We start from the raw sequence: 24,123 nt of genomic DNA on the forward strand, positions 1-24,123 counted from the left end.
TGCCTTCGACTTGGGGCATGATCCTGGGGTCCCGGGATCGAGTCCCACATCGGGCTCCCTGCATGGAGCCTGCTTCTCCCTCTGCCTGTCTCTGTGTCTCTCATGAAAAAATAAATAAAATCTTAAAAAAAAAAGTTTAGTAGAATTTCCTGGTTAAAGTATCTGAAAATATGTATTTCTGTTTAGAAGCTTTGAAACTACAGGTTTAATTTATTCATTGGTTATAGGACTAACCAGATTGTGTATTTGCTTCTGGTTGAGTTTTGGTAGTTTGTGTTTTCAAGTAATTAGTCCACTTCATCCTAGTGTGTTTTATTTTCTGAGCATAAACTTGTTCAGTGTTTTCTTATACTTTTTTAAAAGGTTGCCCAATCTCTAGTAATGTCCTGTTCCATTCTTGATAGTCATGACTTGTATCTTTCATCTTTTTCAGTTTTGCTACTGACATTAATTTTTTTTCAAAGAACCAACTTTTTGTTTCATTCATTTTATCATTTTACTGTTTTCAATTTCATTGATTTCTCCTATCTTTACTACCTCTTTGTTGCACTTGGCTTAAGTTTACTTTGTTCTTTTTCTTTCCTTTTTACTTTTTTGAGATAAGAACTTTGATGTAAGCATTTAATGCCATAGACTTCCCTGTTGGTACTTCTTTAGTGTCCTCCCTCCTACATGTTCTGATATGTATTTATTTTCATTCAGTTTTATGTATTTTAAACTTTTTTCTTGAGATGCCCTTTTTGAGCAATTAAATAAAAGTTTTATTTGAGATAGAGATTGCCCAAATGGAGGGCGGGGGGGGGGGGCAGAGTGAGGGAGAAGTAGACTTCCTGCTGAGCTGGGAGACCGACGACACAGGGCTCTATCCCCGTACCCTTAGATCATGACCTGAGCCAAAGGCAGATGCTTAACCTACTGAGCCACTGAGGCGTCCCTTGACCAATTATTTGGAAGTGTGTTATTTAGGAGTGGCCTGAGTGGTGTAGTCAATTAAGCATCTGACTCTTGGTTTTGGCTCAGGTTGTGATCTCAGGGTTGTGAGACTGAGTCCCATGCTGCACTCCATGTTGATCCTTCTCCCTCTGCCCTGCCACCTCCAATACATAAATAAATCTTAAAAAAGAAAAGAAAAGAAAAGAAAAAGAAGCATGTTGTTTAATTTCCATGGTTTGGAGGAGTTTCTGTTCTGTTACTGGAGAACTGTTACTAGAAACTAGGAGTTTCTAGTTTGATTCCATTATGGTCAATGCAGATACCCTGTATGATTTCGATTTTCTTAAATTTGTTGAAGTTTATTTTATGATCCAGGATATGGTTTATCTTTATGTTTTGTAGGCACCTGACACAATGTGTATTCTGTTGCTGTTAGAGTGTTCTATAAAGGCCTGTTAGATGTTGTTGGTTTTAGGTGTGTATTCCTTGTTATTTTCTGTCACGTAGTTTTACTAGTTGCTGAGAGTATGATGTTGAAGTTTTAACCAGCACTGTTCACTTGCCTAGTTCTTTCAGCTGTCCTATTCCTGCTTTCATATATTCTGAAGCTCTTCATTTCTGTTGCCTGTACATTTTAACACTATGCAATGTCCTTCTTTGTCTCTAGTAATTTTCTTTCCTCTGAAGTCTACCTTATTTGACATTAACATAGCCACTCTTGCTTTATTTTTGCATTGTATTTATCATTTCCATCCTGTTACTGTCAATCTACTTATGTCATTGAATCTAAAGTGAGTTTCTTAAAGACAGAATATAGTTGGATCTTTTCTGTCTATCCACCCTGCCAATTGGTGTTTTAATTGTTATGTTCAGACTATTTACATTTAAGGTAATTACTAATATTGTAAGGCTGGCTAAATCTGTCATGTTATTATATGCTTTCTATTTATTTCCTGTGCTTTTTGTCGTTTTTCTTTTTTTTCCTTCTTATGAAATTACCTGACCAATTTCAGTATCCCATCTTGATTTATTAATATGAACATGATTTTACAGCTTGGGCAAAGCAGATCAATAGAGTTTAATAGTCAAGAGATTTTTTGGATCAATACTTTCAGCTGTTACATTACCTTTCCTGAGACAGTTTTTGATGAGTGAGTCCCAGGAAGCAGTAATAATATTTCAGTATGGCTTAAAATGTTACCAGGCAATACTTTAAAACACTTCCCTGCTATGATATGGAATTCTTGTGATGTGAAGAGATGTTTAGTGCCCTATGTCCTGCTTCCATCAAAGATCACCATTCTCTGACTTTTGGAAATCTAGCTTCTTTTCAGAGCTCAGGGTACACTCATGAGGAAGAGTTCCTGGAAGTGCAGTCACCTTTGTACTTCCATTCAGAGACTAAATTGTCAGAATCCTCATCTGCACTCACAGACATTAGACAATACCATCCAACTCTGACTCATCTTGAGGCTTCAGTGAAACCCTCAGAGAAGTTTCCAAGTAGAATTTATGTGAGGGAGTGGGAAATGTGACCAATTCCTTCAAATCGTATACTTCTTTGTGTAATGATTATATCTGAGATAATGAGACTTAACCTCAGTAGGAATATCTGTAGATATTTGCAAAGTACTATCAGCTATTTTTACTATATGTGGCTTTATAAAATGTAATTCTCAATAACAACAAACAAAATCATTTACTGAGGGCTTGCCCTGGACTATTTCAAGAGCTTCACATATGTTAAACAAAAGCCCTTCTGTAAAATAAACTTTCTGGGGCTTAGAATGTATGTACATCTGACATCCCTGGGATTAATGTGGACTATGTCAAATAAAAATCTAGTACAGCTCTTATGCAACTACTCTGGGAGCTAAAGAGGTCATCCTGTCACCATCAGGATTTTTTTGCAACTATGAAATTGTAATTCTGTCTATTGTCCTATGATTACATTATAGTCAAGTGAAAGTCAATTTCATCCAACTAACCTTTGACTCGGACATCACTGTACCGCTGAAAGTGGTGGTAAGCAGCTTTCCAGGGGTTCCGATAGTGACGGAGCAAAGTAATGGGAGGTCTTGGACGCACTGGAACATACCTCACACCTTCTTCATCTATTCAGAAGAAAAGAAAAAAAAGATATTAAATAACATATATTGTCAAGAATCCTCAAGTATAACCCCAAGAAGTGATCCCTAAGTGAAATCTAATTATGCAAACAGCCTCAGGATGAACTCCTGACTTAAGTGGGAAAGTTTCACATGACAACAGCTAGCCTGAGACCATTACCAATATATTCCTTGGGTGGAGACTTGCGCTTCTCAGCCTTCACCAAAAGACTCTTGGCAGTGGACTTCTCATCATCAGTGCTGTTCGTCTCCATCATATCCCCTTCTTCTGTTGAAATCACATGCTGCTGCTTTCGAGGCTTTTTCCTTGGGGAGGCACCAGGTGGTAGGTCACTTGTAGGCATGGACAGATTGTTAGCCAGCAATGCAAGAGATGGAGACACGGTGCTGGTAGCCAGGGGAGGAACTGCTGTCATAGGAAAAAAAAGCACATACATGTATGGGAACCCCAAAATAAGAGAAAGCTTCACCTGATTTCCAACTAATGAGAATGGTTAAGAAGTCAGAAAAGAGAACTACCATTTACTGAGTCTTCTTATGAGCCAGGCACTGTGCTAATAAGCATTCTATTTATGGAAAAGGGTGCCAACTGCTAATATACCACAACTTCACCATCCTTAGAATGAGGACTCTCACACTTGGAGATGGGCACATTGCCACTCAGCTGAAAGGCTCTACTGATTTGCCTTTTATTTTTATTTTTTATTTATCTATTCATGAGAGATACAGAGAGAGAGAGGCAGAGACACAGGCAGAGGGAGAAGCAGGCTCCATGCAGGGAGCCCGACATGGGACCCGACCCTGGGTCTCCAGGATCAGGCCCTGGGCTGAAGGTGGCGCTAAACCACTGGGCTGCCCGATTTGCTTCTTTTAGAGATAGGTATGGCCATTTAAAAATAGAAGTGTGTTGCAGCATTCTTAAATAAATTTCCTTAAAAAAAGGTGTGACCTTCTATTCCTTCTCTTGTCACCCTGGAACTCAGATATAATAGCTGGAGTTCTAGCAGCTCTCCTGAATCAAAAGCACGAGGGCCAGGCAGTCCGGGCGGCTCAGTGGTTTTGGTTTGGTGCCGCCTTCGGCCCAGGGCATGATCCTGGAGACCTGGGATCGGGTCCAATGTTGGGCTCCCTGCATGGAGCCTGCTTCTCCCTCTGCCTGTGTCTCTGCCTCTCTCTCTCTGTCTCTCATGAATAAATACATAAAATCTTAAAAAAAAAAAAAAAAAAGCATGAGGGCCAAACTAGGGGGGGGTAGGAACTTGGATCCTTAATGATTTTATGGAGTCCACATACTAGCCCTGCACTGTCTACCTGGACTGTCTTTGCTATTCTCTGAGCATAGTAGGCATGTTCCTGAGGCCTGGAGTTATTCTTTTTTACAGATATCTTAATGACTAGCACTTTATCTTTTCAATGTCTCTATTTAAAGATCAGTTCCTTAATGAAGCTCTCCCTTTAAAACTTCTTAAAATCACAGTCCCAGCCCTAACTTTCCCTCGTAGAACCATACTTCACGGGATCCCTGGGTGGTGCAGCGGTTTGGCGCCTGCCTTTGGCCCAGGGCGCGATCCTGGAGACCCGGGATCGAATCCCATATCGGGCTCCCAGTGCATGGAGCCTGCTTCTCCCTCTACCTGTGTCTCTGCCTCCCTCTCTCTCTCTCTCTGTGACTATCATAAATAAATAAAAATTAAAAAAAAAAAAAAAGAACCATACTTCACTTTGTTGTGCTTCACTTCATTGTACCTTGCATATACTGCATTTTTCAAACATTGGAGGTTTGCGGAAACCCTGTATTAATAAGCAAGTCTATCAGCACCATTTTTCCAATAGCATTTGCTCACTTCATGTCTCTGTATCACATTTTGGTAACTCTCAGTATTTCACACTTTTTCATTATTATCATATTGGTTATGGTGGTTGTGATCAGTGATTATGACTCACAGAAAGCTCAGATGATGGTTAGCATTTTTAGCAAAAAAATGTTTTTTAAATAAAGTATGTACAGTGTTTTTAAGGAAAACAGGAACTATTCAAATCAAGAGAAAAGAACAGTAAAATTGAAAACACTTCATTTCCCCTCCTGAATTATCCGTCGTGTCTTTCAATGAAGTGCTAAGGCTAAATATGGGTAAGACAGAAGAATATTTCATGGCATAATAAATGAAAACAAACAGGAGGTTTAATAACTGTAGACACAGCACAACCATGTGTCTTACTGAACAAACAGCATGGGGAATGGAGGCCTTTACACCGAAATGGTAAGAGGGCAATGCTGGCTAATTAGAGAACAAAATGATTTGCCATCCACTTTGACTTTATCTGTATTTCATAAATTTTGTACATTAAATACTATGTTTGTAGTCAGGGGAAGCAACATTTCTCAATAAATTACTTACATATAAACAAACAAGCAAAAAGAAAACTTCCAGAATGATCTGCATTTCACACACTGGAAGTTTGGAGTCAAGGAGAGGCAGCATAGTAGGCAGTGAGTAGTTTTATTTTGCTAATCACATGTAAGTTTATCAAGAGAGTATTTTCAACAATGGAAATCTTGCTTCCCTGTGTAACCGGGCATAAAAATTGGCAGGGAATAAACTGTAAATAATTAGCACTTAGCTATGATCTTATTTTGATCCTTTTTCCTATTTTTAATTTTTTATGCTATAAATGCTTATAATAAGGAAAAAAGTTCAAATAAACATTATACCACAAGGAACTAGAAAAAAAAAGAAATTGGGACACTTGGGTGACTCAGTGGTTGAGCGTCTGCCTTTGGCTCAAGTCGTGATCCCAGGGTCCTGGGATCGAGTTCCACATCGTGCTCCCCGCAGGGAGCCTACTTCTCCCTCTGCCTCTGTGTCTGCCTCTGCCTCTGTGTCTCTCATGAATGAATGAATGAATGAATAAATAAATAAATAAATAAATAAATAAATAAATAAATAAATAAATAAATAAATAAATAAATAAATAAATAAAATCTTAAAAAAAAAAAAACCACCAAAGAAACTTAACTGAAATTTAGTTGGGGAAGGAAATAACAAAGAAAAATGAAAAATAAATAAAATAGAGACCAGAATATATAACACTGAAAGTAATGACCAGTTTTTAAAAAAAATAAGCAAAAACAAACAAAAAAGCATTGCTTTAGCTACATTAACTAAGGAAAAAAGAAGACTCAAAAACCAAAATGAGAAATAGAAGAGAAAACAATATAACAGATAACCACAGAAGCTTTATTTCAGGATATTCTTAAGGAAATGTTAATCTTTTTCATGATTTTGGAAAGAAATAAAATTAATGCTAAAAGGGCAGCAAAAATGGAAACCAAGTAGTCTTCCCTTTCTTAAAATGAATGACAGGCAAATTTACAACAGGCACCAAGGGGTTAGGCTTCATAGTTGGGGGTCATGCAAGAGTCTGGCCCCTGAGGAGAGTCAGGAAAAGAGGAAGCAATACATGCCAATGAAGAGAACTCTGTGACTGAACCTACCAGAGACAGGTCTCATGATGTCCATTGGTTCTACTTCTTCTTTAACTTTTATCTCAGGTACTGGAGGGCCCAACACAGAGGACAGACTGCCAGCTACGGCAGCTGATGGTGGAGGGGCAGTCGCAATGGTAGTGACAGGGGGAGTGACGGGGACTGCTCCGGGAATGGTAGAGAGGGCGACAGCTGGCTGTGATGGGGGACTTGCGGCTGCGATCATGGTTGGGATGGTCGATGGAGGTTGCTGAGCTGTGGGAGGGACTGCAATGGTGGGCTGATCATTATTTTGACTGGACACAGTCTCCATGGACACAGTAACGGGAGTGGCCATCGATACGTGGATCTCTGACTTAGGTTTGGCACTGAAACACAAAAGCAAAGATAATGTAGCAAACATCTTAGAGGATGAGCATCAGATCTTTTTGTACTAGGTGTAGCACAACTTAGACTTTATTACTTGGTTCTAGAAATTGAATTTCTAAGGTAAGCTTTAAAGAAAATTCAAGTTTTAGAAATATCCTCTCCTTGCCTCACCCCCACCAAATTTAATAATAAATAAAATTAACTTAGAAAATAACATCTTAAAGAAATCACTCAAAGTCACAACATCAAAAGGCAAATAATTTTCACCCTGGTAGTGTTTTTTCTTCCAGAATTCCTTAATGCATATATTGTCTTAGGAAATTCCTTTTTTAAAAAAAAATCACAATCATACTTATACTTTGTATGTAGTTTCTCATAAACCTATTTCTTATAGAAGAGGAAACTTAAATACATGGCAAAGATCCAAAAGACTATAAACTGAAAATAATTTTTCTCCACTTCACACACCCAGCCCTCTACCCAGAGGCATCACTCTTACAACTTTCCAGTTTATTTTACCAGAATACTCCAGGCATCTAAAGTAGCTACATATTTAATGTTTAAAACCGTATATCCTTTTTTTTTCCAGTTTTAGAAGTACCCACTCTTTATTACAAATTCTTTTTAAACATTATTTTAAAAAGTATTTAAAATATTCCCTCCACATTTTTTTAAACATTTTTTTTTTAAATTTATTTATGATAGTCACACACAGAGAGAGAGAGAGAAGCAGAGACACAGGCAGAGGGAGAAGCAGGCTCCATGCACCGGGAGCCCGACGTGGGATTCGATCCCGGGTCTCCAGGATCGCGCCCTGGGCCAAAGGCAGGCGCCAAACCGCTGCGCCACCCAGGGATCCCCCTCCACATTTTTTTTTAATAGATTTTATTTATTTATTCATGAGAGACACAGAGAGAGGTGGGGAGGGGGCAGAAACATAGGCAGAGGGAGACACAGGCTCCACGCAGGGAGCCCGATATGGGACTCGATCCCAGGACTCCAGGATCACGCCCCGGGCCAAAGGTAGGCACCAAACTGCTGAGCCACCCAGGGAGCCCTCCCTCCACATTTTTTAAGGATTTTATTTTTGTGGTACCAGTGGCTCAGTCAGTTAAGCATCAGACTCTTGTTTCCAGCTCAGGTCATGATCTCATGGGTCTTGAGACTGGGCCCATTAGTTGGGAATCTGCGCTCAGCAGAAAATCTGCTGAAAGATTCTCCACCTCTGCTCCTCCCCCACTTCACACCTGCCCACATGTGTGCTCTCTCTCTCAAATACGTTTTTTTAAAAAAGATTTTATTTATTAGAGAGAGCAAGCAAGAGATGAGTGGAGGAGGGGGCAGAGGGAGAAGGAGACTCCTCACTGAGCAGAGAGGCCCACATGGGGATGGATCCCAGGACCCTGAGAGATCATGAACAGAGCTGAATGCAGCCACCCAACTCACTGTGTAAAGGCTTACCTACTTATAGTACTAGTAATGAAAATTCAGGATAGGAAAAGCTGTACAAAACAGTACTGCTCAAGTTCAAGGCCAAAAACAATTGTATTTCCATAGGCAAAAAATTCAACACCAAACCAAACTTTATACCATACACAAAAATGAATTCAATGTGGGTCGTAAATCTGAATGTAAGATATAAAACTATAAAAGTTTTATACAAAATACAAAAAAAAACTCTAAGATTATATAAAGGGATCTTAGACATGATACCAAAAGCATAATCTAAAAGAAAAAAAACAATAAATTGTGTTTTATTAAAGACTTTGTTTTGCTAAAGAGCACTTTAAGAGGTTGGAAAGACAAGCCAGATTGAAAAAAATTTTTGTGAAACACATTATGTTAATTCCACTATGTGAGGTACCCACAGTAGCCAAATTTATTGAAAAAGAAAGAACAGTGGCTCTCAGGGGGTAGGGGTGGGGAAAATGGGAGTGGTTGAATAATGGGTACTGAATTGCAGTTCTGCAAGATCAAAAAGATCTGGAGATGGTTGTACAACAGTGAGAATATGCTTAACACCAAAGAAATGTACATGTAAAAATGGTTAAGACAAACATACAAACCAAAACATGTATCTATGATAAAAGAATTATATTCACAATTAATAAAGAAGTCTGTAAACTCAATACTAGGAAAACAGAATCTCATCAGAAAATGGGCAGGAAATATGAATGATAAACAGACACTTCACTAAAGAAATATCCAGGAGGCAAACAGGCATATGAAAAGATGTTCAATACCATTAGTAGTTAGAGACGTACAAATTAAAGTCTAGATGATATGCCACCATACCTCTAGGAGAATGGTAAAAATAGAATTTAAGACCTTTATAATGGCAAGCACAGAAAAAGATGTAGAGCAACTCGATCAACAACAACAAAAAAACTCCTAGCACTAATAAATGAGTTTAACAAGGTTTTAGGACAGAAGGATCTCACATGCTGCAGGTGGGAATTTAAAATCATCCACTTCTGCAAGAACATTTTGGAAGTTTCTTATAAAATGAAAAATACATGTAACTTAGCAACTGCACTCTCAGGATTTTTATCCCAGAGAAATGAAAATATATGTCCATCAACAAAATTTTACATGACTATTCACAGCAGCTTTATTTGTAATAACCCCAAACGAGAAACAACCCCCCATGAACTTCAATAAACAAATGGATAAACAATCTGGTACATATATGTGATGTAACATCACTTGCTCTAAAATGAACTACTGATACACGCTATAATTTGGATGGATCTCAAAAGTACTATGTTGGGTGAAAATAAGCCAGCATCATCAGGTTATTGTATGAGAAATACACACACATATATATTTGTGATTTATGAGATTCCATTTACATAAAACTCTCAAAATGAAATAATTCTAGTGGTACAAAGCTAAGTGGCAAGCTGTTAGGTTTGGGGGAAGGTATGATTGCAAATAAGGGGATGTCTTTTGGCAACAAAACCGATTCACATTCTGATTATGATAATGGTTACATAAATCTATTCATGGGTGGAATTTCAGAGTAGTACACACCAATGGAAAAAAACTGGTGACATTTTATTAACATTTATAGTTAGTCAACAGCATTGTACTAATGCCATTTTTTTTTTAAGATTGTACTTATGTACTCAAGAGTGAGAAAGAACAGGAACAGGGGGAGGGTCGGAGGAAGAAGCTAACTCCCTGCTGAGCAGCCAGCCCAACTTAGGCGGGGCTCGATCCCAGTACCCTGGGGATTATGACCTGAGCTGAAGGCAGACGCCCAACCAACCAACTGAGCCACCCAGGTGCCCCTCTTTTTATTTCTGAGAGAGAGTGTGTGCATAAACACATAAGCAGGGTGAGGGGAGAGGGAGAGGGAGAAGCAGACTCCTGGCTGAGCAGGGAGCCCATGCAGGACTCTATCCCAGGACTCTGGTATCATGACCTGAGCCCAAGGCACACACTTAACCAACTGAAACACCCAAGTGCCCAGCCAATTTTTTCATTTTGAAAAAGTACAAGGCTTATATAAGATGTAATCACTGGAGGGAGCTGGGTAAAGTGTACACAGGAACTTTCTGTATTATTTTTATAACTTCTACAAATCTTACATTATTTCAAAATAATGGGGTTAGGGCACAGGTAAGGATTATTCGGGGATTAAAAAGAATTAAAAGATAAAGCATCCAGGAACAACAGCAAAAGTGTGGGAGTAAACATCTCTGAAAATTCTTTCATAAAAACAAAAAACTGATAAAAAATACCAAAAACAATGTTTTCAGAACTCTGAAAATTAACAATTAAGCAAAATTATTCAAGAAAATCAGCTGAACCTTAGTAAGACCAATAAATTCTTGCCCTATTTCTGTTCCTTTATCTCTTATCATGGTATGCTTGCAAACCAACAGTTAATGCTCACAGTGAAAACTAGCAACCTGGCAGGTACCAGAGTGGTTAGAGTCCCTTCAAACCCTCTTTACCAGATAACTATAACTATATAACCTTTCTGGTTGTTCCCATTTACAAGACTGTCTTATTTGACCTTGTCTGTTCAGTGTAAACAGCTTTTTCCTTACAGTTTGCTGGTAAAAATTAGACATAATTGATCAGTTTCCCAAATGACGACAGGATGGTAACAGGCAGGGCAAACAATAAGCTACCCAGGCTGCCCCACTGAGCCATCCAGGCTGCCCAACTATCCAAAAAGCTTTAAAAGAAAAGTTGGAGAATGAAATGTCCACAAGGGCTTTGAGAAGCTCCAACGTATTTCTGATAATTTAGGAAACAACATATACGTGTAGGACTGTGTGCATACCCTAGATTGTGCTTATGCTGAAGAAAGAACTGAGAAGGACTCAAGTTCTCACTGTGACTGAGTGTGAGGCTCTGTGCAAGCAGGAAGAAGAGAGGAAGACAGAGATGTAAAACTGCCTGCCTCAGGGTTGATGGGCCAATCCCAAGACACACACAGAGGCCTCTGGCAAAGAGGGGAGACTTACTGGTTCCAGACATTCAAGGAAATCTATTCAATCATTAGCTGACCACAAAGCTAACACAGTAAAGAATTCAGTGGTCATGCTAGACAAAGGTATCAATTTTAAAGAATTATTGAAGTAAAACTCCCTAAACAAATAACCACAACTACAACAAGCAGCAACAAGAAACCCTGAGGAGTGGGAATCTAATTTCCAGAGTTGCCACATTATATTGTTTAAAATGTCCAGTTTTCAACAATAATTCCTAGGTATGTAAAGAAATAATGTATTATTCAAACATAGGGGAAAAAAGCAAGCAATAAAACTGTCACTGAGGATACAGAGATGTTAGACCAAAAAGAAATTCTGCAGTTGAACAGTAGAAGAGCTGAAAGGAAAAAAAAGCCTAACAGGGCTCATAAGTATATTTCAGGGGTGCCTGGCTGCCTAAGTCAGTAAAGCATGCAACTCTTGATCTTCGAGTGTTAAGTGTGAGCTCCATGCTGGGTACAGAGATTTATTTTATTTTATTTTATTTTATTTATTTTTTTTAAAGATTTTATTTATTTATTCATAGAGATGCAGAGAGAGAGAGAGAGGCAGAGACACAGGCAGAGGGAGAAGCAGGCTCCATGCAGAGAGCCCGACGTGGGACTCGATCCCGGGACTCCAGGATCACGCCCTGGGCTGCAGGCAGCGTGGGTACAGAGATTTAAAAAAAAAATATGGTAGTTAAAAAAAAAAAAGCATATTTTAGCAGCCATTAGAAAGAATCAGTAAGCTCAAGTATAGGTCAACTGAGATTATCCAGTCTGAGAAACTAGAAACTAAAAAAAAAAAAAAAAGATGGGGTAGGTACACAGGCAGAAAAATAAATAGAACTCAGAGATCTTTGGGACAGCAGTAAGTGTACCAACATACACATAATGGGAGTCCCAGAAACTAAGGAAAAAAAGGGGCAGAAAGAATGTCTGAAGAGAGTGACCAAAAATCCCCTCAATTTGATGATAACCTTCCATCTATCTAAATGTTGAACCAACTCAAGTAGGAAAAACTGAAAGAACCCACACCTAGATACATAATTGTCAAAATGCACAAGAAAGTAAAACTCTCTAACTTAATTACACCAAAAAGGTAATATTTAGCAAAATATTAAGAATTAAAAAAAAATTTACTCATGAGAGAGAGAGAGAGAGAGGGGGGGGGGGCAGAGGGAGAAGCAGGCTCCATGCAGGAAGCCTGACGTGGGACTTGATTCCGGGTCTCCAGGATCAGGCCCTGGGCTGAAGGCAGCGCTAAACCGCTGAGCCACCTGGGTTGCCCATTAAGAATAAATCTAGTTGAATAACACTGTTTTCTCTATTTTGCTCTACATTTACAGATTTTCATATTAAGAACTTCAAAAGAGAATTTTTAAAAAAGATTTTATTAAAAGACGAGAGAGAGAGAGAGAGAGAGAGAGAGAGAGAGAGAGAGAGAGAGAGAAGCAGAGACACAGGCAGAGGGAAAAGCAGGCTCCCACAGGGAGCCTGATGCAGAACTCAATCCCGAATCCCGGGATCATGCCCTGAGCCAAAGGCAGATGCTCAACCACTGAGCCACCCAGGCGTCCCTTCAAAAGAGAATGTTATAAGATAAAGTTGAAGATATCACCTACAAAGAAAAAAGAGATTTTTAAAAATTAATTAATTGAGAGAGCAAGTGCACGTGCACAAAAGGAAGAGGGGCAGAGGGAGGGAGAGTGAGAGAGAATCTGAGGCAGACTCTGTGCTGAGACTGATGTGGGGCTCAATCTCATGACCCTGAGATCCTGATCTGAGCAGAAATCAAGAGTCGGATGCTTAATGGACTGAGCCACCCAGGTGCCCTGGAAAAGAGATTTTCAATTTAAGCTTCTCCTAGCCATTATATTATTTAAGAATGCACGTAGGAATTTTGTTTATGGAAAGATGGCATAGACCTATTTTTTCCTGTTCTTCCTGCTAAGTATAGCTAAAAATTGTATTACACATAAAACAAACAAAACACATGTTGAAAGATAAAGACAGACTGGCTAGGAACCTCAGAACTAAAGGAATGACACAGCAGTCATTTCTTTGGGTTTTTTGCCTCATGTGTTCCAGACTGGGTCCTGGAGAGCCACAATATGGAAATGTCAAAGAGCACAGACAAAAGTCTTAAAAGTCTGCTCAAAGAACCAAGACAGGAGCAGCTCAGCAAGATGGGAAACTTTCAGACAGTAACTGCTCTACCCCAGTAAAATACCACAGAAACAACTGTGGTCTCATCTCCATTCTCTCTTGCGAATCCTGTGGAGATCCCAGATTTCCACACTTGTCAGGCTATAATGAGTACCCCAATCCTCTCTGTATCATCTCACCACTGAAGTGGTATCAAAAGAGGCCAAGTAGGGAATCTGGACTTCAATCTCCTACCTGGCAGTAAGGTGGCAATGTCTTTCTCTTCCTCAGCTGGGGTGATCTGAGAGGAGAACTGATAAAGCATTAAGCTATAAATAAATTTCCGGGTCTTATAGGACCATAAATGTTCAGATACAAATGGAAAAACACTCATTTAATCAAGAGTCAGGAAAATCACAACTTGAGTAGGAGATGAATGATGAAGGTATTATATAAGGACAGATACCAGAAAAATGTTTCAACAAGCAATGACAGATTCACTTGAAATAAAGGGGAAAAAAATCTCAGCAAAGAAATCAAAGTTGTAAAACAAATCAAATGTAAATTATAGAACTGAAAAATACAATAACTGACCAAATAAACTCACTGGATATTGTCAATAGTAGAATGCAGATAGAATCAGTGGGGTTGAGGACAGGTCAATATAATTTACCCCATCTCAACAACACAGATAAAGTAGACTTAAGAGTGAGTGCACTGCACACTGTCAGAGCTTGGGGTTGAGGCTGCTGGCTGGTCGACGAACTCAAAAGCGTAGGTAGTGTGCTACGTGAGGGTTAAGTCCTTTGCTAACACCACAAAGGTCTCTGGCTCAATGAGTGGAGTTTGATGGTAATTCTTGCTACAAGTAAAGATTGAGGCAGAATAAAGCCATTTTCTGATGTGCAAAAAACCCCCTGATGTCTTAAGTACTCCTCTGCCACAAAAGAGATGCTCTAACAAATCAGAGAGTAAACCAAGGAAAAGAAATGTAGGTTGCCAGGGATGAGTTGAAGGGGACTCAGAGCATGATGGACAAAGAAAACACCAGGGAGAATAGCTAGGCACCAAGTCCAGAGAGCAACCAGTGCAGACTGGAGGAAGCAGAGGCAAGGCTTAAAGGAGGGAGGGATATAATTGAAAAAAAATGGAACTGACAGATCTGCCTGTATTTGGAGGATTTCTCCAGGTTTGGTGGAGAGTCTGAGGATGCATTAGTGACTGACAGAAAAAAAAAAAAACTAAGCATACATAAGTAATAGCCTTATAGTACTATGTGCCTTCTTTTGAAATTCAATTTTTAAATTTAACAGTTTTTGGATTTATTTTCTACATCTATTTTCTAATATTTAAATTTTCCTTAATTTTTTTGAATTGGTAATACATTCACGTTTTAAAAAATGTACTGAGAACTTTCCCTCCCTCCTTTAATTCCCCCATCTCCCCACACCACTCGACTTCAGTATTTCATTGAATCTAAGCTGCCAGTAATTGTACATCAAATTGTGTGCCACTTAAAAATAATATAATATTAATGTGTCCTCAATTTTAAATAGCCTATTTGTTTCTGAGATGCTGACATGTATGTTTGATCTTATTTGTTCTATATGGTTTTTGTTTTATCTTTGCTTCCTTTTTAAAATTTTGCTCACTTTTTCCATTTCTATCTTCTATGTCTATACTGTTTTCTATTTGAATTTGACCTTCATTCTGTGGTTTCTTCTGGATCTTTACTGAGTTCTGTTCCTTCACATGTCATCCGTTTTATGTTCTGTCATTTAGTCTTAGGAGTCTGCATTTTCTTTTTGTGTGTTTTCCTCTACTAAGGTGGTACTGACTTAAGTAATTTAAATTCATAGTCAGATTTTTAAAAATAAGCTTCATCTGTCCTGCTTTTCTGGTAAGTGTTCTTACTGAACAAATGAGTATATTTTGTTGCCCTTCTCCTACTTTTTAATTTTAGTTATCTGCACATGAATATTCTTTTATTACTCATCAGTGAATGAGTTGGGCTATTCCTAAAAACAGCAATTTACATGAGATTCCTTTCACTTGGGCGTGGGAGGGTGGGGGGACTGCTCTGATTTCAGCTAGTTATTTTTCACAGTCCAAATGCTCTCTTTAGGTGCCACAGAAACAGACTGCCAATTCCAAGTAAGGCCAGGTGGATGCCTCCCTGCGCAGGGCCCTACCTCAACAATCTACCCTGGAACTATACTCAGTCCAAGAAAGACTCTGCATATAGCCCCTCCTCACCCAAGTTACTGCATTTATTGCTGCTTTCAAGGAATATACTTTTGTACTTCACAGAGTGCTCTTCACCTGGAGGAATTTTTTTTTCCCCTATGACTTTAAAAGTAACTCCAGTGCTAGCTACTTAAAAAAAACAAAAACAAAAACAAAAAAACAACTCTTTAAATAATGAAAGGTAATGTATTAAATTTGTAAAATTTAGTATCTAAATTTGGGAACAATGTGGGGGAAATGAGAACACATTCATGACGATATAAACAGGTACTGTGATTGGAAATCACATTTAAACTCTACATGTAATTTAGCCCAGTAACGCTACTTCCAGAAATATATCCCAAAATGTTTTCAAAGGGGTTCAATGATAAACAAAAATATTTATTTCATTACTTATTACAGTAATAAATGGAAATAACTTAAGCATTCATTAATGGAGGACTAATTATAGCATCAACACGTCTGAGAATATCACACAGTATAGGAAGAGTCTCCTTTTCTAAGTTTTTCATTTTCCCAATCTCCTAAGATGACATGTCCTAACGTATGATCTTTATGCCACCTCTATTCACAACTTATACTATCAATAGACTTTCCTCTGCGCTTTTTTTTAAGATTTTATTTATTTATTTATTTATTTATTTATTTATTTATTTATTTATGAGAGAGAGAGAGAGAGAGAGAGAGAGAGAGAGAGACAGAGAGACAGAGAGAGAGGCAGAGACATAGGCAGAGAGAGAAGCAGGCTCCTTGTGTGGAGTCTGATGCGGGACTCGATCCCCAGACCCAGGATCATGCCCTGAGCCAAAGGCAGATGTTCAACCACTGAGCCACCCAGGTGTCCTTTTCCTCCACTCTCATGATGCTAAAAAACATATATCTGCTTATAATTCCCAGAACTTAATCATCACCATAGATCTCCATCTTCAATTCTTGAAATGGATCTACTTCAGAATTTTTTATTCAGCTATACACTTGACATCTCCACTTGGCTGTGTCTAGCCACATGAAGATCTCAAAAGGAAAATATTTAAAACTAAACTCTTAGATTTTTTTCCCTTGTTATTTCCATAGGCTTCCTTACTTCCTATCTGTAGTTGCTTATGCAAAACCTCTTAGCCACTCATTGCCTTCCTCCCCTTCTATCAGAAAATTCTGTCAACTGTACTTTCAATACATATCCAGAATCTGAACTTTTTTTTAAAAAATATTTATTTATTTGTGAAAGAGAGAGTTCTGTGCACACAGAATTAGAGGGAGAAGCAGACTCCTTGCTGAGCAGGGAACCCGATGCGGGGCTCTATCCCAGGACCCTGAGCTCATGACCTGAGCCAAAGGCAGATGCTTAACCGCCTGAGCCACCCAGGTGTCCCCTGAACTCTTTTTAAGACTTTTACTACCTCCATTCTGGTCCAAGCTGCTATGATAGTCTAAGGTTCCATCATCTCTCACTTGGTATCCCTGCTTCCACTTTTGCTTTCTTGCAGTTTATTCCCAGCATGAAGCCAGAGCAATCCTTTTAAAGGTCAAATCATGTCACTTCTATGGCTTCACCTCTGATGGCTCAGTCTCACTCAGAATAAAATCCAAAGGATTCTGAATGGCCCATAAAGCCCTACATCATCTGGCCCTCAGTTATATCTCTGAACCAAGTTGTGCAACTCTCCCCTTGCTCTATGTTGGTTTCTCTTGATGTTCTTTGTGTGTTCTTAACATACAGGCATTCTTGACTTTGTATAATACTGATATGTGTGAAGTGTATGCATACATGTGTAACTACATTATACCAGTCCCCCAGCTGTCCAAATATCAGTTACCACTGTATATTAACTGTGAGTAGTTACATAAACTTGATGCAACTTTATGCAAACTTTGCAGCTAGCTCCTCAGTCCACAAATAACTATGTAACTAACAGATATGCATCACAATCTATGACCAATCACACCACTTCCTTTGAAGTATATTTGTGACTGGTCACTGCATACCTGTTAGTCAGTTTATGCAGATGGTAAAGTGTGGAGCTGTGCTGTCTCTTGTTCCCTAGAGATAAATCCAGGTTATAATACTGGATGATAGAGAGTGAAAATAAGCCAACAAAAATGAAAACCCAGGAAAAAACAGTAATTCTGAAAGTAAAATTGGATGTGATTAAAAGGTCTGAAACTTGCAACAAAGAGAAGAGAGGATAAGCCCTAGGGCTGTATGAAGATATGGTATGGACCATGTAGAGAGAATCCAATGAATATTAAAAAAAAAAAAAGGTAAAGTCATCTCATATCATCTTTCAGTTGAAATTACACCAGGAGGGTAGCCCGGGTGGCTCTGCGGTTTAGCGCTGCCTTCAGCCCAGGGCCTGATCCTGGAGACCCGGGATCAAGTCCTCAGTTGGGTTCCCTTCATGGAGCCTGCTTCTCCCTCTGTCTGTATCTCTGCCTCTCTTTCTCTCTCTCTCTGTTTCATGATTAAATAAAATCTTAGAAAGAAAGAAAGAAAGGAAGAAAGAAAGAAAGAAAGAAAGAGAAAAAGAAAAAAAGAAAGAAAAGAAAGAAAGAAAAGAAAGAAAGAAAGAAAAAGAAAGAAAGAAATTACACCAGGAACAGAAAGCCACTATGGTGAAATGCAGTATTTACTTCTATTCTGGATTATTGATTGATTAATCAATCAATCAATCTGAGTCATTCAGGCCGAAGTGTTAAAGTTAGCTGCCACACTGAAAGAAAATGGCTACTTGGGATGCCTGGGTGGCTCAGCGGTTGAGCATCTGCCTTTGGCCCAGGGTGTGATCCTGGTCTTGGGATCAAGTCCCATGTTGGGTTCCCTACATGGAGCCTACTTCCCTCTCTGCCTATGTCTGCACCTCTCTCTCTCTCTGTGTCTCTCATGAATAAATAAATAAAAATCTTTAAAGAAAAAGAAAAAGAAAATAATCTTAGAAAGAAGAGAAAATGATCACTTATAGGGACAATGAAAAGCAACAACAAAACCTTTTCTGGCCAATAAAGGCTGATTTATTCCAAAAGTTAATAAATTAACTTCAATTTGATTTATTAATGTTAAGCTATCTGGTGAAGCCACTAGCACAGTTAAAAGATGCTGCTGTGCAATGTGCATCTGGATTCCATGCATTAGTTAGGGCAGAGGGTTTTGATGAATGGGATGAAGATGTCCCTTGAAGTGATGCTGGCAAAAAGTTTCACATTAAAGGAAATTATCTCTTGGAAATAATTCGCCACCATTGAAAAGACAAAGGATAAAATGTCAGAAGCATATCCAATTTTAGAAAAAAGCATGACAATTCACCAACACATGGAAGGATTGTTGTGCTCTTCATTGAGTTATACAATGTGAAGACAGCAAGCAATGTTCCAACTACTCTTGATTACTTTTTAGAAAGAAATAAAATATTTTTTAAAGATTTTATTTATTTATTCACAAGAGACACAGGCAGAGGGAGAAGCAGGCTCCATGCAGGGAGCCCAATGTGGGACTCGATCCTGGGATTCCAGGATCATGCCCTGGGCTGAAGGCAGGCACTAAACCACTGAGCCACCCAGGGATCCCCCAGAAATAAAACATATTATTTTATTATTTTTTAAGATTTTAATGTATTTATTCATGAGAGACAGAGAGAGAGGCAGAGACATAGGCAGAGGGAGAAGCAGGATCTGTGGGGAGCCTGATGCAGGACTGGGATCATGCCCCAAGCCAAAGGCAGAGAGACTCAACCACTGAGCTACCCAGGTGCCCCAAAAGAGAAAACATTTTAATTCTCAAGTGTTTCTCATGTTTAAGTTACAGTGTACCAAATAAATGTTTTACTATTCACGGTAACTGACAATGATGAGAGTTTTGAGTATTTTCATGTTTTTAAAGGCACAGAATAAGCACAACCCCCACTGCCTAAAATTAAGATAAGTTTTATAGCTTCTCATTGCATGGTTATTTTTACTTTTCTGCACTAATATGCAAAGTAACAACTGCATGTCTTCCTACATCAAATTCTTGGCTCCTGCTCTTTCCTTGGCCTGACGTAGCTGGACATCAGAGAGCATGTGGCTGTTCCTTCATGCTCTTAAATCTCTGCTCAGAGAAGGCTTTCCAGAAACCATCTGTCCAGAAAGCATCACTTCTTCCTCCCATTGCTTTACATTTCCTTTACACTGCCTTCTTTTTCTTCACATATTTATTTCTCCACACCCACTAGAAAGTAAGCTAAAGGAGAACGGACACTTTGTCTTAGTCATTCTTCTACATTCCCAGATTCTAAAATGGTACCTGGCACACACAAAGCAATCATAATTTTTTCTTGAATGAAATTTTATGATAAATACATCACCACTGTAAGCTATTACTGATAAAAGTAAGAACTGCAAGATATAGAACTAATCAGCAAAATCCTGTTTTTAAGACTCAATCTATTTACATGTGTACATAAATAAAGATGTGGAAAGATACTTAACAAAAATGTTACCAATCAATATGATTCTGGCTAGTGGCATTGGCAAGGTGGATGGAGAACAGGATAAAGATTTTCATTTTATACTTTAAATATTTTTATATTGTCTCTTTCACAAAGTAACATTACTTGTGAAATTAAAAATAAAGAAAACAGCGTATATTAACTACTGTCCTGATGCCATTTTAAAAAAAGACTATTTGAGAGAAAGAGAGTGAGAGCATGAACAGGGAGAGGAGCAGAGTGGGAAAGAATCTCAAGCAGATTCCATGCTGAGCACAAAGACCAATGTAGGGCTCAATCTCATGATCTTGAGGTCATGACCTGAGACCAAACTAAGAATCGGTCACTTAACTGACTGAGCCACCCTGGTACCACCCCATGATGCCATTTTTGATAGCAACAATAACTGGGTGTAACTGTGAGGCAGGGTCTATCCTTAACACTTCAAAGGTACCATCTTACATTTAAATATGTAAGAAATATCTAAGAATTACTATAAATAGTAATCGGAGAGGCTGAGCAATGTGTCCAGGTCACAGCTAGAAAGGATACAAAAAGATGCACATAGGCAAATTACGTAAAATTTGTCACATGTTAGACTTTTTCCTCTCTGATTATGTGTAGTTGGAAGCAAGAGTGATAACATTTATGTGCTCACCCTGCAGGCCTAGGTGACCCAGATGTACTCCGCATAGAGCTCTCCACTCGAGGGCTAGCCACTTCAGGAGGCTGAGGAGGAATGAGGGTTTTCCGAACTGCCATTCTGAAAAAGACCAGACAAACCCAGAAAACAACAGTCCGAGGGCATTAAAAGACAGGAAGTACATATTTGCTAGGCATACCTATGGCAAAATGAAAGCACTATATTGGCTAACCCATTTTTTTAAGTGGGTTTCAAAATTTTATCAAAGTAATATAGGTATATTATTGAAAAAGCCAAACTGCACTAAGATGCTTTTAACAAAATATGGCATGTCCCAACCCCATCCCTTCCCCATTTCCTGCCCATCTCTCTTCAGGAAGCAACCACTGTGACTCTTTTAGCTTCTACTTCTAGTATGTCACGTTTCCTTTCTACTTATTATCAAACTTGGAATCCATATTACGTGTTCATGATTATTATATCTATGTATTTACACTGACCTAAGTTCCTCAAAGTCAAATGAAAAGAATTGATCAAGTTAATTAGTGTCAACTGGGCCATGCAGTAGAGGCCACATATGGCTCAGACTGAGAACCGCTAGGCTCAGTAATGTGAAGCCGTGAGTAATCGTGACATGTTTAGTTCTGGCAGAGTGGTGGGAACAAATGCTAGACAAGAATGGGTTGAGAGAAAATGGCTAGATCCAGAATATACCATTTTGCAAAGCCTAATTAATGGATCCAGATATTGATCATCAAGTCTGCTAGGATCTCAAAATGGGAGACTGTCATGTATCATTTTAATTTATAAAGTGATCTTGCCAAAAAAAAAGATATATGAATCTAATCATTAAGTTTTAGATTCAAGTAATGAGAAAATGTGTGGAGAAGAACAGCAAAACTACACTACAAGGGTAGTGTGTTGAATTGTGGTCCCTAAAAATATATTCAAGTCCTAATCCCTGTACCTGTGAATGTAAGTTAGAGATCTCAAAGTGAGGTCCTTCTAGCTTTAAGATATGTCCTAAATCCAATGATTGGTATCCTTATTGCAGAAAAGAGAGGGAGATTTTGACACAGAGACACAGGGAAAGCCATGTGAATAGGTCATGTGAGATTGGAGGGATGTGTCCCTAAGCCAAAGGTTTGCCAATAGTCGCTGGAAGTTAGGAAGTTAGGAAGGAGGAAGAGGATTCTCTCTGGGTGCATTCTGAAGGAACTAACTCTTTTTGACATCTTGATTTCACACTTCTAGCCATAGGAATTGTGAGAATAAATCTTTTTTTTTTAAGATTTTATTTTTAAGCAACTTCTATTTTTTTTAAATTGGGAATTGATGTCATTTAATTTAATTTTTAAAAGATTTTATTTATTTATTCAAGAGAGACAGAGATAGAGAGATAGAGAGAGGCAGAGACATAGGCAGAGGGAGAAGCAGACTCCCTGCAAGGAGCCCAATGCAGGACTTGATCCCAGAACCCTGGGGTCACGCCCTGAGCCAAAGGCAGACTCTCAACTGCTGAGCCACCCAGGGGTCCCTTAAGCAACTTCTATACCTAACTTGGGGCTCAGACTCACAACCCCAAGATAGAGATTTGCGCACTCCACCAACTGAGCCAGCCAGGCACCTCTGTTAGAATAAATTTCTGTTGGTTTAAGCCACCAGATTTGTAGCTCTAGGAAACTAATACAATGTGGATGCAATTGATAAAATCCAGGAAGAGAAAGGGAAAAGTCTACAGGACAAAAGATCAAGTTTCTTCAACAAATAAATTGCAAGGAAAAAAGATGAAGGAAACCTATAGAAGAGTCTTAGGAGACATATCAACTGATCACAATGTGGGCACCTTATCAGAATATTGATTCAAATAACTTAAAAACAAAAATTTGTGACATTTGAGACCACTGAAAATTTGAACGAGTAGGTATTTGAGATTACAAGATTATTCTATTTTTTAGTAAGTCCCTCAATACACACATGCTGAAATATATACAAATGAAATGACATGGCTGTCTGGGATTTGGTTCAGAATATGGTAGAAAGGAGTAGGCAGGTAGATTAAACAAAACTGGCCATGAGCTGATAAACTCATAACTGAAATTGAATGATGGGTATAGGTATACATTCATATGTTCAAAATTTTAATTTGTTTAAAGTTTTCCATAAGTAAAAAAATAAACAAGACCAACTCTACTAACTCCCCAAAAGCAAAGAAAATAATCAAACCTAATGAGATATACCACTATATATCCACAGAATAACCAAACTTAAAGAATATCAGTAACAAGTGTTGGTGATGAATACAATGATCCCCACCTGCTGCTTAGACTGTACAGGGGTATAAACAAGTATAGCCTACAACTCAACAGATCCCCTCCTACATATGTAACAAATGCCATTTACCTATGTATCAAAGATCATACACAAAAAACATTCAGGATCACATTATGGCCCCAAGCTGGAATCAACCCATAGATCTATGGATAAACTATGGTACTGTTATACAATGGCATTTACTATAGCAATAAAAAAATTACAATCACATGCAATAATATGGATGAATTGTACTTTAAGGCCAGGGAAGGAAGGTGGAATCACACAAAAACATGTAATACATAATTCAATAGAAGTTCAAAAAGAGGCAAAGCAAACTGAAAGGGTCAAAAGAAAAACTGGTTACTTTTGGGAGAAAGTGTTGGTAATATCGTTTTTCTTGACCTAGATAGTAGTTGTATGCTGTGTTCACCTGTGCTAATTACACCATACATGCATTATCTTTGCAGTTTTCCATACCTCAGTGAAAGTGCTGAGAGAGAAAGAAACTGAAAGAAAAACTGGAGTTAGCAAATATATGTAACTCCTTTATTTTCTTTGCAAATAGGAACAAAAAAATGGGGTAGGTAGTGAAGCAATGTGGCTCAATAGAAGGGTTTTAGGATGGAAGAAATGACAGCATGTGTATGCTTTCAATGTGTATCAAGAAAAGGCTAAGTAAGTAGGAGAGAGGGGGAAGAGCTACAGCACTGTTCTCAGCAGGCTACAAAAGCTGAGGTCAGCGAAGCACTGAGAGTCCATCCAGAGTAACAGATGAGATGAGTAGAGCATGGGATACAGAGGCTGGCAGGTAAGGAGATGTAAGAGCTAGAGTTTGTGGAAGTTCTCTTTTGGGTGTTTCCATTTTTCTCAAAAGGTAGGGAACAAGTTCATCAGCTAGTAAC

General features: G+C 38.6%; 1 protein-coding gene and 1 non-coding gene across 7 annotated transcripts in view; one reads left to right on the forward strand and one right to left on the reverse strand.

Annotated features, from left to right (window-relative positions):
- Positions 1 to 24,123, reverse strand: part of SAP130 (Sin3A associated protein 130) — an 83,386-nt gene that overhangs the window by 11,492 nt on the left and 47,771 nt on the right. For 4 of the 6 annotated variants that reach the window (XM_055316507.1, XM_055316506.1, XM_055316503.1 and 1 more), the window contains 4 exons: positions 20,921 to 21,025; positions 6,559 to 6,917; positions 3,223 to 3,471; positions 2,922 to 3,047 (listed from right to left, as the gene is read on the reverse strand). In XM_055316507.1, the coding sequence (XP_055172482.1) occupies positions 2,922 to 3,047; positions 3,223 to 3,471; positions 6,559 to 6,917; positions 20,921 to 21,025 (839 nt within the window). The remainder of the gene's footprint in view (positions 1 to 2,921; positions 3,048 to 3,222; positions 3,472 to 6,558; positions 6,918 to 20,920; positions 21,026 to 24,123) is intronic. The other 2 variants (XM_055316505.1, XM_055316509.1) reach the window with 1 other exon arrangement.
- On the forward strand, positions 14,272 to 14,425 carry LOC129504064 (small nucleolar RNA SNORA62/SNORA6 family). The gene has a single exon (XR_008663298.1). It is a non-coding gene; the product is annotated as a small nucleolar RNA SNORA62/SNORA6 family (small nucleolar RNA).

This window comes from Nyctereutes procyonoides, unplaced genomic scaffold (assembly GCF_905146905.1).
Source record: "Nyctereutes procyonoides isolate TBG_1078 unplaced genomic scaffold, NYPRO_anot_genome, whole genome shotgun sequence".
NCBI lineage: Eukaryota > Metazoa > Chordata > Mammalia > Carnivora > Canidae > Nyctereutes > Nyctereutes procyonoides.